The sequence below is a fragment of the Microtus oregoni genome, unplaced genomic scaffold (genome assembly GCF_018167655.1).
Source record: "Microtus oregoni isolate MIOR12 unplaced genomic scaffold, Mior012 000020F_ref0000438, whole genome shotgun sequence".
Classification (NCBI taxonomy): Eukaryota; Metazoa; Chordata; class Mammalia; order Rodentia; family Cricetidae; genus Microtus; species Microtus oregoni.
This window is the reverse complement of record NW_024543079.1, coordinates 17,247,050-17,259,037: the sequence shown is the minus strand read 5'-3', so window position 1 is coordinate 17,259,037 and position 11,988 is coordinate 17,247,050. Positions and strand designations below refer to the sequence as shown.

At 54.7% G+C, this 11,988-nt stretch overlaps 1 protein-coding gene across 1 annotated transcript; it reads right to left on the bottom strand.

Moving 5' to 3' along the window:
* Positions 1-5,639: 5,639 nt before the first annotated feature.
* Sox12 (SRY-box transcription factor 12) lies at positions 5,640-7,367 on the bottom strand. The gene has a single exon (XM_041670906.1). It carries the CDS (start codon positions 6,889-6,891, stop codon positions 5,944-5,946), a length of 948 nt encoding a protein of 315 aa, XP_041526840.1. The 5' UTR covers positions 6,892-7,367; the 3' UTR covers positions 5,640-5,943.
* Between the last annotated feature and the right edge of the window lie 4,621 nt (positions 7,368-11,988).

Here is an 11,988-nt window from a genome sequence, read left to right as displayed (position 1 = left end):
GAGGACCAGAGTTCCCAGGACCCCATCAGCAGGGTTTCACTACTCCTTTAACTGCGGCTCCAAGGAATCTGATGCCCTCTTCTGGCCTCCATGGACAACACCGTGCACATACAAATACAGGTGCCCACAAGCCCACACCCACAAACTTATAAATAAAAATAAAATTATCTTTTTTAATAATTTACTTTTATTTGCATTAGTATTTTGCCCCCATGTATGTCTGTGTGAGGGTGTCAGATCTTGACAGTTGTTAGCTGCCACGTGGGTGCTGAGAACTGAACCCAAGTCCTCTGGAAGAGCAGTCAGGGCTCTTAACCGCTGAGCCATCTCTCCAACCCCCACTGGTTTTTCGAGACAGGGTTCCTCTGTGTAGTTTTGGAGCCTGTCCTGGCTGGCCTCGAACTCACAGAGATCCGCCTGCCTCTGCCTCCAGTGCATGCCCTGGGATTAAAGGCGTGTGCCATCACCATCTAGCTAAAATGTATCTTAATAATATAAAATTAAAATAAAAATCTGTTACAGTCTGAGTAAGGTTGTCAGTTTACTCAAACACACAAGAGGGAAAGCCTAGCGAAGCAGGTCACAGGTAAGCATGATTTGACAAAAAAAGCCAAAGTGGCCAGGTGGCTTTTTTAAGTGACAAGCAAATGCTGCACTGACCTCCATCCCAAGCCTCTTTCCATTCTGAGTTTGTTTTCTGTCTCTACAGAGACCCTTGGGTTCAGGTTTTCTGGAGCAGAAAGAAAAGAACTTGACATTTAGTTAAAAGGAGGCCAGTAACAACTGAGGGCCAGAAACCGGTTGCTTAGAAACCTCTGTGGATTGGGAAGAGGGTGGGCATTCAGAGCTAGGCAACCTAGAAGGAGCTAGAAAGGCAGGTTTGCCAGCAAACACCTCTCCCGCCCTCTTACAGACTCCTAGAGGGCTGGGCTGGGTATACTCTTGGGAGACCTCTAGTCCGGCCGCCCCAGGGCACAGCTGGGGAAGCTCAAGTCTTCACCACCTTCAACAAGAGCAATAGCAAATATCATGGAGTGGCCAGGGGTGGCTGAGGCAGTCTGGAAGTAGAGCTAGTGACTGAAAATGCATCTACCAGAGTGAAGGAGCCAACGCAACAAGGCCTTGAACTAAAGTCAAGTACCTGGGGACTGAACCCTGAGAGCAGCGGGGAAGTCTGGGAAGGTGTTCATCACTGAGCACTGTCTGCATTTTCCAAAGGCCCAGGGGTTCCAGAGACTGCAGCGTGGGAGACCTAGGATAAAATCCAAACACCTCAAGGCCCTTCCTGTCAGTCCACACTACACACTGCAGCCAGTTTCTGGGTCGGCCACTCCTGCTAGACCCTTCATTGTCACTATACGGTGACTCTGTGCCTGGCTCTGCCTCCCCTCCTATTCCAGTTACTGCTTTCACTTAGTGTGAAAAGACAGTTCACTACGCTGAATTCACATAGGGCATCGCAGAGTGGTTCACCCCAGTCTCATGACGGCTGAGATTCCAGCGCCTCTAACAGCTATCAGGAACACAAATGACCCTAGGCTGGACTGTCCCCAAGTTTCTGTTTGTACATCCGGTGTCAGGCCTCAATCATCAACTAAAGCACCTAGGCAAAGTCTCCTCCATGCTTCGTCACATGACCACCTCAGTACTGGCCTTTCGACAGGGAAGCTCAGTGACCTTACCCTGGGAACCCTGCAGCATCCCTCCTGCTACCTGCTGTTCCTCACAAGGGGACGGCAAAGGCCAGCCTGGACCGAGGGGGAAGTTCAAGGGACAAGGTCTGAATTTGTAGCTATACTAAAACCACCATCTGCTGAAATTTCAGGTCACAAGGGTAAGGGTGCCGATGGTGCCCTACCCGGAGCCTACCTTCCACTGAGCCATTTACTGTCATAAGTTCAAGCCTGGGTTTATGTCTTTCTCTTTAGATCCGAAAGGCCAGGGAAAACCACTTTTGGATATCTAGTGACTAAGACTCACCTGGCTAAAGCTCATCCTTAAGTAACGCTGGGGCTCAGGTCAGAGTTCAGTTGCTAGAGCACATGCCTAGTATAAATCAAGACTTGAGTTCAAGCCTCAACACCATGTAAACGCAGCATGGTGCTTCGTGCCTGTAGTCCCAGCACTCAGGAGGCCAGCCTGGGCTAGAGTGAGACTTTGTCACCAAAAAGCAAAATGGGAGCTAGGTGTGGTTGACAAATGCCTTTCATCTGAGCACTCTGGAAACACAGCGGCGGATCTGAGTTCAAGGCCAGCTTGATCTGTCTGTACGGTGAGCTGCAAGCCAGTGCAGAAGGGTGGGGATGGCTTAAACCGTCCCTGTGGGGCACTCCTTAGAGGTGAGTTCCAGTCTCACTGGACCTCTACCTATCCAGCCTGCCTTCTACTCCTCACTCACTAGATGTCACTAGAGTCCCTCTGCCTTCCCTGCTTCAGGGCATCCGAAATGGAAGCTGCCTCTCTTCTAAGGCTCCCAACACCTTCAGTGTGATGCAGTTAAGTTCTGCAGAGTGCAGAGGACCAGCCAAGTCTTCCAGCACACACCTGTCCAGACCGTGGCAAGGACACTCAGTTACAGAGCTCACTTCCTTTGTGCCTTTGCCCAGATAGGACTGATAACAAGCTGCAGCAGCCCAGTGAGCAGGCTTAGAGAGGGACAGCCTCAGGGCTGGTGTGGAGGGTCTGGAAAAGGGAGCTGCCTTTGGGAGGCAGTAGGGCAGTTCTCTGAGGCGCCCTCATTCCCTCTGTCAACCTTGAACCCTTCCACAGTAGGGAGCTCTTCCAGAAGCAGACACCAAGACTGAGTTGGGGGTGTAAGATGTTTATTAGGATGAACACCTGTGGAAAGAAGCAGGTTTGGGCATGAAGAACTCAAAACTTCAGGAGGCCTGACAGAGCAGAGACCACAGAGGGGGCCTGGAAGGACAAACGCCTGGCAGAGTCTGCCCCACGTGCACAACAACCTAGCTTAGATACTGGGGCAGGCCTACCAGGGGGAAGGGCGTGGCCTTGGACAAGCTGCTATCTGCGAGGGACTGACCTTGTTGGAGGGCATTCACTCTCTCCAGTCTAGGAAGCCCTTCCTTGAACCAACTACCATTTGGCACATACCCTGCCCTCCCTACCTTTTCAATTCTACCTCTTGACAGAGACTTCCCCTCAGTTTGCTTCCAACCAGAAGCAGGGAAGATGCCCTTTGAAAACCCACACCCAGTCTTGGCTTATAGGAATATGGGCTTTGTTTGAGCCTAGGCACTCACTGGACCTGGCAGACAAGGCTTGAGGGGCAAAGGTACAGAGGGCCAAGGAGGAACAGAGCTAGAACCCCCTAAGACTCATGGCCTGTGGCCTCTGGTCACACGGGAAGCATACACTGCAGGCCGTGGCTGATGCTTCTCTGAAGCGCTGGGAGGGCACATCTGAGACACCTCAGTGTGCTTCTAGCCACTGCTGCTTGTGGGACCAGAAGTCTGTTCTCCACGATCCCTCCTACTCTACAAAAGGAGAATACAATTTACAGAGCACAGATTAGATGCTGCTCACCTCAAGCATGACTTCACTCTGAAATACCAATGTGATTCTCACGAGACACACACACGGGCAGCAGTTCCAGGAGCTGGGCTCTGAGCATTGCTGCCCCATCCTCATTAAACAGTCAAACTGACCCCCTTGGGTCAGTCCAGCCTGCACACCTGGCTCATCTGACCTAGGGACTTAAAAAAATATTTGCATGGGTTTTTATTTTGCAACTACAAGGACTTGTTTCCTGCACCTCTTGAAAAATGTGGCTATCTGGCTGGGGGGGGGGGCTAGCACCCTTGCACTGTCATGAAACCAGGGGCCGCCCCAGTTTGGCTCTCCCGCTTCTGCCTGCCTGACCACTCTAAAGATGGGTTTTGCCATCTTTAATGAAGGCAAGGATTCCTGAGACAGAGGGTAACAGAGGCCCAGGGAAGGATCCAGCTTTCCCTGCACCAGCCCATACTCTAGGCACTTGAAGCTGATCAGGGTGAGAAGCACACACATGCAGAACCACAGGGCGAGGTCGGGGCAAATACACTTTATTCAGTCCTGGCATCAGACTGGCGAGTCCTGCTGTGGGTGCCAGCGCCCCAGAGGAGGGGTCCCCTCCTCTCAGCTACGAGACTAGTTCTCCAAAGACCACAGACAGTGACATCTCTTCACTCACATGACGTTTCCGTTTTTTTCATTGTCTTTTTTGTTACTTGTTTTCTTAAAAAAAGAAAATAAAAAGAAAAAAAAACAAAAAGAAAACAGAAAGAGAAAAGAGAGAAAGAGCGCAAGAAAGGCCCAGAGCCGGAGCACCAAGCTTTAAGGAGGCAGCTGGTGGCTTTGTCAGCGAAGGGAACGCGTGGGGCAGAGACCTGCAGAGACCCAGGGCAGGGGTCGAGGAGGACTCTGGGACCGTTTGTTCCTGAGATTTGTGTGTGTGTGAATGAGTGTGTGTGTGCCACCCAAAAGGTGAACACACGCCGGTGAGATACAGGTAGTGAAGGCAGAGGGGATGAGGAGGCCAGAGGGGCGGGGCTCAGGCGGGAGACCAGTGGAGCAGACTTGGCACCCGGGCAGGGCTCCGGAGGGCGACCTAATCTCAACACAGCTTCCTAACTACAGCAGCATCACCCCTATTTCTCACAAGGGAAGACCGAGGTGCAAAGCACCCACGTCCACTAGCTCAGCCCTGTCCCTAGTCGCCCTGGCCTGGTCTCTCCTCAAGCCACTCTTGAGACGAGGGCCTCATTCCTGCCACCCCTGTCTGCTGGTATGCCTGTCCTAAACCCTAGCAACAACCTGCTTCAGTTTCTCCCACTGAATACTGCAGCTGTGGTTGTCGAGACCGGATCTGAGTGATAGGAAGGGGCGATGGACTTAGGGAGGAGCCCAGGCAGAGAGGATGCCCTGAGCTGATAGGGCACTTCCCGAGGAGGGGGATTGAGGGGGCAGCAGGAACTCTGTCCCCAGACTGGTAGGTGTCTTGGTTCTGAGTTCTCTTGGACATTCCCATCTTGGTGGATTTCCAGACAAAGACCAAATTCCAAATTCCCACTTGGGGAAAGGAAGTTTCCGGCGACCAAGATGGGCTGTAAAGGCAGTCACGCGGTGGAGGGTGGTGGTGGGCGTGGGTGACCCCATCATAGAAAAGGGGTTGACACTTGCAGAGTTTAGGGCTGGCTAGTTTCTATCTCTCCCTTTGAGTGCGCCTCCCATTAAGGCAGTAACGCCCCGTTGGGTCGAGAGGAAGCCACGGGCTCCGGGATCAAAGGATTTCTTAGGATTGCTCTATATTAGACACCTCCCTTTCGAAGTTGGCCACAGAGGCCTGCAGCTCAACTGGGACCAGCCCCCTCCAAGAAGCATCAAGCATGCGCAAGAAGGGGACGGTTCAAGCTGAGGGGTGGGGCCTCGAGATCCTGGGGGGCGGGGAGGGGGGGACGGATGCTCTACCCGCCCCTCCAGGAGAGGAGGAGACCGGGAGGAGCGCCGGACCGCCAGACCGCAGCGCCCCCTTAACCACCAAGGCAGGCCCGGGTGAGGGCGGAGGGATTTTGGAGCAAAGGGGCGTGCCGCCCGGCCACGAGGAGGGGCGTGTGCAAAGCGGGGGGGGGGGGGGGGGGGGGGAGGGGTTCAGGTATGTAGGAGGAATGGGAGGTGTATCCGAGGGGGGCTGGCTGCTGGTGGCTACGCGGGACAAGACTGGATGGGAGGGGCTTAGATGTCAGGGAGAAGGTGGGGGTTGGGCTGCCTTGGGGTGTGTCTGCGGGGGAGGGGTATGTCTGGATCTGTGGGGGGATGGGCACGACTAGGAGGGGGGAGGCTGCGCGGGAGATGGGGTGCCAGCCTCGGCCTCCGAGGGGCCCCAATACCTGATTCCTGTATGTAAACAGCTGGTTTGGGGGCGTGCGCGCCCCGCTGACGATGGGCTCAGTAGGTGAAAACCAGGTCGGCGATACTAGACGGGCGCCAGTCCCCTGCGATCATCTCGGTAACCTCAGGGGTACAGTAGTCCGGGAACTCGAAGTGTGACGTGCCCGAAGGGGGCAGCAGGTCCGGGTCGCGGTCCAGGGCGCTGCAGTCCAGGCCGGCGGGGCCCGGGGGCATCCTGGACAGAAAGCCCAGCGGCTCCTCCCCCGACGCCACCGTCTCCTCTTCGCCCTCTTCTGCTGTAACAGCCTCCTCCTCCTCTTCCTCGGGCTCCTCGTCCTCCGACAGGGTCGGGGAGGCGGCGCTCGCGGCCGCCCCCTCTCCGGATGGCCCCTGCGCGCGCTCCGCGGGTCCGCGGGCGGCGCGCCCCGCCGGGACCATCCTCCACAGCTCGCGCCCGGGGGTCTCCAGCAGGCGCACTTCCAGCAGCTCCTCCTCTTCGTCCTCGTCGTCGTCCTCAGGCGCCGCCGCGCCGCCCCCCAGAGGCCCTCCCGTCGCTCGGCGGCCCCCGCGGCCCGGCAGCTGCGGCCCGGGTTTCAGCCGGCTGCCGCCACCGCCGCCGCCTCCGGGGGGGCGGGGCCGCGCCTTGGCGGGCGCCCCCTTGCTCTTCTTGCGAGGCCGGTACTTGTAGTCCGGGTAGTCCGCCATGTGCTTGAGGCGCAGCCGCTCCGCCTCCCGTACAAACGGGATCTTCTCCGAGTCCTGAAGCAGCTGCCAGCGGCGGCCCAGGCGCTTGGAGATCTCAGCGTTGTGCATGTCGGGCCACTGGTCCATGATCTTTCGCCGTTCGTGTTGCGACCACACCATGAACGCGTTCATGGGCCGCTTGATGTGGCCGCTCGGGGTCTTGCACCAGCCGGGCTCGCGCGCCCCCTCGGCGGCCGGCCCGGGCCCCGGGGGCGGCGGCCCGCCGTCCCGCTTGGCCCGCGCGCCCCGCTGCTGCACCATCGCGCCGGGCCCGGGCCGCTAGACGCCGCCGGGGGCCGTCCGCATCCTCCGCGGCGGCGGTGGGGGAGGAGGCAGCGGCGACGGAGGGGCGGCCCCGCCCCGCGGCTGGGCCCGGCCCCCGCGAGCTGGGAGCGCGGCGCCCAGCGCTCGGACCGTCTGTGCGGGGGGAGGTTAGCGGCGCGGGCTCAGGCGGGCTCGGCGCGTCCCCGTCGCCCCGGGCCAAGAGAGCTCCGCCGCGCGCCGCGCATTGTTTTGCTGGGCCGAGTACTTGAGCCTCGCAGGTCCCCGAGGGCTCCGGTCGCGGCCTGGAGCTCCTCCGCGGCCCCGCGCGCGCTTGCCCGCCCGCCGCCGCCTTCCAGTGTCTTTCTCCCCGCGCGGCCCCGAAGGCGCGCGCGCTCCCCTCCCCCTCGCCGTCTGCGGGCTGCTGCGGCGCGCGCGGGGCCGCCCCGTGTAAACACCGAGGTGCCCGCTCGGGCAGCGGCCGGGCCACGCCTCGCGCTAGGTGTCGCGTCATCCGTTGCTGGGCAGAGAACTCGGCATTTGCATCTCCCAATCGCAGGCTGCTTGGGCGGGGCGGTCTCGTGCCTGGGATGGGATGGGGTTGGGGGGGGGGGGGGAGACGGATGAGGTCGGTTTCTTTTCTTAGGATGGTGGTTGGAGTGAAGGTGGGGGGACATGGAGCGCTTCCCATCTGGCCCTCAAAGCTTTTCTTTCTCCGCCTTGCTTTTGCACATTTAGATTATTAAATACACCTGCAGTCAGGTAGGAGTCTCCTCCCCGTCTCTTTCTGGGACACCGACGGACTGCCACAGAGCAGCGTTGATGGGGGTAGGGGACCGAGACTCAGCAAAGGTTTTAGGGGACAGACTCACATTGTCTTGGATGGATCCCCTCCCTGCTACACACCATCCAGCCACAAACAAATGCTTTTGGGTCAAATAATGGTTTTTATTTTATTTTTATCCTTTGGGGAGCTAAAGGGAACCCCATGGGACTAGAACGCCCGCTTCCCAGAGACAAGCCGCAGGACGCGCGCTGCCACTGGCGGTCCCAGCGCGCTCCCTAGCGCACCAAGGGGCAGGGCCACCCTGCACCGAGAGCCGAGCGACCTCGTGCGTTTCCTTCACCCCGGGCGCGTCCTGGATCTCGCCCAGCTCGCGCTGCCAGTCCACGCGGGGCGGGTGTGCGCATCGCCCTGCCCAGGGCGGAGCCTTCCTGGGGGCGTGACCGAGCGGTCTGCAGGCGGCGCGTGGCGGGGAGGGGCCGCGCTCTCGGGGCTCACCACGTGTGAGCCAGTTGTAGCACCACCCGGCGCGTGCAGCCCTAAGGGGAGGTCACCTTCAAGGCGCTTATGCCCGGGCGATGGGAGGGGGCGCTGAGGCCTCGCTCCTGTGTGCCCGAACTGTTCGGGGTCGGGTCCGTGACTCGAAAGTGATATTCTCTGTAGGGGAATGGGCATGGGCATGGTGGTTCAGGGTTGGCAGCAAGTAGTAGACCTCCCTCAACTCGGCACCGAGAGAACTGCGTGCGGGGTTGAGTGAGCTTCGGCAGAGGTTCAGAGCTGGATGGTGCTCTGGGAGGCAGGCGAGCGGGTGGATGGAGCCTCCCTAGTGGGAGGGGGCAACTCTAAAAGGCACCGATGCTGGAAACGGTTTTCACTCTGCTCCCGCCCAGGGCCCCTCTTCGCCTCATTGGAAGCTAGAAATCACTGGATTTTAATCTTCCCAACTGCGGCCTGGCACGGTTCTTTGTTCAATAGAGTCAGACTTCTAGCGTTCACTTCCCAGCCCTTCCTTCTGCTTATCTTGAAGTGCAGATAATGCTGTTTCTCCTTGGCTCAGTGGTCTTATGGATTAAGTGGGATAATCTATGTAAACACGGTCTTGACGCCTAGCAGAAAGTACAAGTTATCTGGAATTAGATTTCCTAGTAGTTAACACAGGTCACCAGCAGTGCACAGATACCAACTTCATGAGAAAAACATTTGGCGGGGTTGGCATGAATTTAACCTTTCAAAAAAAAGGCATCAAAACAGTGGTCATAGTGTGTTCATGTAAATTCCGGAGGCAGCGCCCAGCGCAATCTCTCATGCTTATAATCCCAGAAGCAGTCAGGATGAGGCAGAAGGATTACGCTTAAATTTGAGGCTAGCCATGGCTAATTTTCGAGACTTTTTTTTTTAAATTAGTACTTTTGCAATTTACTAGTCAATGTAGTTAAAGCGACATATGGGGAGCCAGCGAGATAGTTTAGCAGTTAATGTCACTTGCTACCAAGCCTGAGAGCTTTGAGTTAACATCCAACCCCACAAGGTGGAAGTAGAAAACTGACCCCCACAAGCTGCCCTGTGACAAGTCATTCTCATTCATTCTCTGCATCTCTGCCTGTCTCTCCTCTACACAGACACAACGTACATGTTTTAAGGTGTCATAAAGATTGCTAGCAGAGCTTCCTTTCATTGCTTAGAACCTTTCTACAGGCATTTTTAAAACCCTGTAGTACCAACGACCTTTAGGCTAGTGTCTTAGTCTTTCCCAATCATGCTCTTGGTCAGATTTACTTGATCCAGTTGCTTCATTGTTCTCAGGAGAAAAAAATATGCATCAGTTATTCCACCGCCTTTCCCTTCCGTCTTCCACACATGTGCTTGCCTTCCAGTTATTAATATCACTCCATAGCTAAGTCCTCTGATGGGGGCTGCATGGTTATAGATGACCTGGCAGAGTTTGGTCTTCTGGGGGGGATATTCTGCTTTCCCTAATACAGGTGTCAAGGACAGAGAAAAATGTCATCACCCATTTTTTTCTCCCTCCTCAAGAGACATTTACGCAGACAGACAGACTTACTAAGTTTCCCCTAAAGGAGAGGACGTTAAACATGCCAGGCGTTGGATCTGAAGCCAGGGCTACTGAGGTGCAGAAATGACTAAAACAGAGGCTCCCTTATTGTACTGTATTCATCTCGGGGCTGAGGGTTGGCCACAGAAGGGTATCTGGAGACCCGAGAACAGCTGACGGCAGTCATTTCTCTCTTCCCATCATGTGCATCTTGGGGATTCTCACCTTTACCAGCTGAGTCATCTCATTTGCTGGAGGCCCTTGAGGAGCAACTGGAGGAACAGCAACGGAAGAAAGCTAGAAGTGCAAGTGCCTAAGACAGAAAGGATGGGAGCAGAGGTGTTCCTACTGGTGAATTGGGGAAGGGTGGCATGTGGAGTCTGCCTTGATTTCAGCAGCTCACAGTGCTGCTCAGGCTCACTTTAAACCTCTCGGCTCCATTAACACTTTTCCACCACAGCCTCCCGAGGTCCTAGAGTAATGCAACCCTACCCAAGGGGGATAGGTTGTAAGACCCTTGCCATGGTGCTTTGAAGTTGTGACTAGCACCCAAGTTTGCGTATACCGTTTCCCCAGTGCACATGGGTTTGACAGCTTTCCCATCGTAATGAAGCACACGGCTCATTGTGCTGATAGCTTCTGGAATCGGAGGAACAACAGCAAAACTAGTATGCATTTTTTATCTCGCAATTTCTATCTTTTAAAGATTCACTTGTGTGACGGGGTGTGTGCAGATAGATGTTTGCAACAGAGGCCACAGTGTGGCTCAGTGGGTAGAGTTCTTGCAAAGAATACAAGAAGCCCCGGAGTTTCAATTTTCAGATCCCCAGAACTACATGAAACCAATTGTGGTGGTACACCCTTACCATGTCAGCACTCAGAAGGGGTAAGGCAGAGGGACCAGAAGTTCAAGGTCGTCCTCTGCTGCACAAGCTGGAAGTCAGCCGGGACTACATGAGGCCTAGCAGGAATAAATGAGGAATAGATGAATAAAGAAATGGCTTGTTCCCCACAGTGGTGCTCTTAGAAGTTGGTGGAAGTTTCTTTAAGGGGACGGTCTTCAGGTCCTGGAAGAAGATATTTAAATGTCCATCCTGCTCTGTTTTCTTTCTTTGTTTTGTTTTGTTGACATACCCACCTACCATGCTGTGTTCTCTGGTTTTCTACAGCCAGTATCAATCAATCCTGAAAGGAAACCTCCCCAATTGAAAGAAACCTCCCCATAACTTGATTGTCTCAGGTAATTGTTACAGTGCCTGAAAGCTGACTGACTTCTCATTCACACTCCCCCCATCTCCACCCCTACCTGACTAACTTCTCATTCACACTCCCCCCCCCCATCTCCACCCCTGCCTGTTTCTTTAGGATGAGTTTACAGAAAGAGACCCAGCTGTCTAAAGTTGCATACATTTACTGGCACTGGAGAGCTGCCTCAGTGGTTGAGACCAGGTACCGCTCTTCCAGGGGACCTGAGTTTGATTTCCAGAACCTAAACTGAGTGGCTTACAACTGCCCATTAAACTCCAGCTTCGGGGATCTTACACCTTTGGCCTCGGTGTGTGCACATACCCATACATATAATTTAAAAGATAAACACACATTTAGGGCTGCATGTATAGCTCAGTGGTAGAGCATGCGCTTACGTGTATGAGGCTCTGGGTTTAATCCCAGGCTCAAACCAAAATAACAAAAGATACAGCTATAACATATGTTCCATAAGCATGCAACCCTGGATTCTGGCTTGCTTTTATTTATGTATTCACTATTATACTTTATTTATTTATGTATATACATGTACACATGCATGTATTCCACGGCACATAAAGGGTCAGAGGACAACCTCTCTCCTTCCAGAATATGAGTCCTAGGGTTTAAACTCTGGTTATTAGGTCTGGCAACAGTGTCTTAACCTGCTGAGCCATCTCGCCAAGCGTTTTATTTCTGTAGTGTACTCCGCTCATTGTCACCTGGGGCAGACAACTTGGAAACACTGTGTTCAAATGGACTTTTCAAGTAGCAGTCCTAAAATAGAATGAACAGTACTAATACAATAGTGGCCAGAAAAAATACAGAGAATGACAATATCTCTGATTGAACTTTGTATGTAATTATCGCGGTCGAGGCAAATACTACATCCAAGCACAAGAAGTGGAACAGACGGCGGAAGAGATGGCTCTGGTGAAGAGCACTTGATGCTTCCAAAGGTCTAATTCCCAGCACCTACGTGGTGACTCACGACATCTGTAGTTCCAGTTTTAGG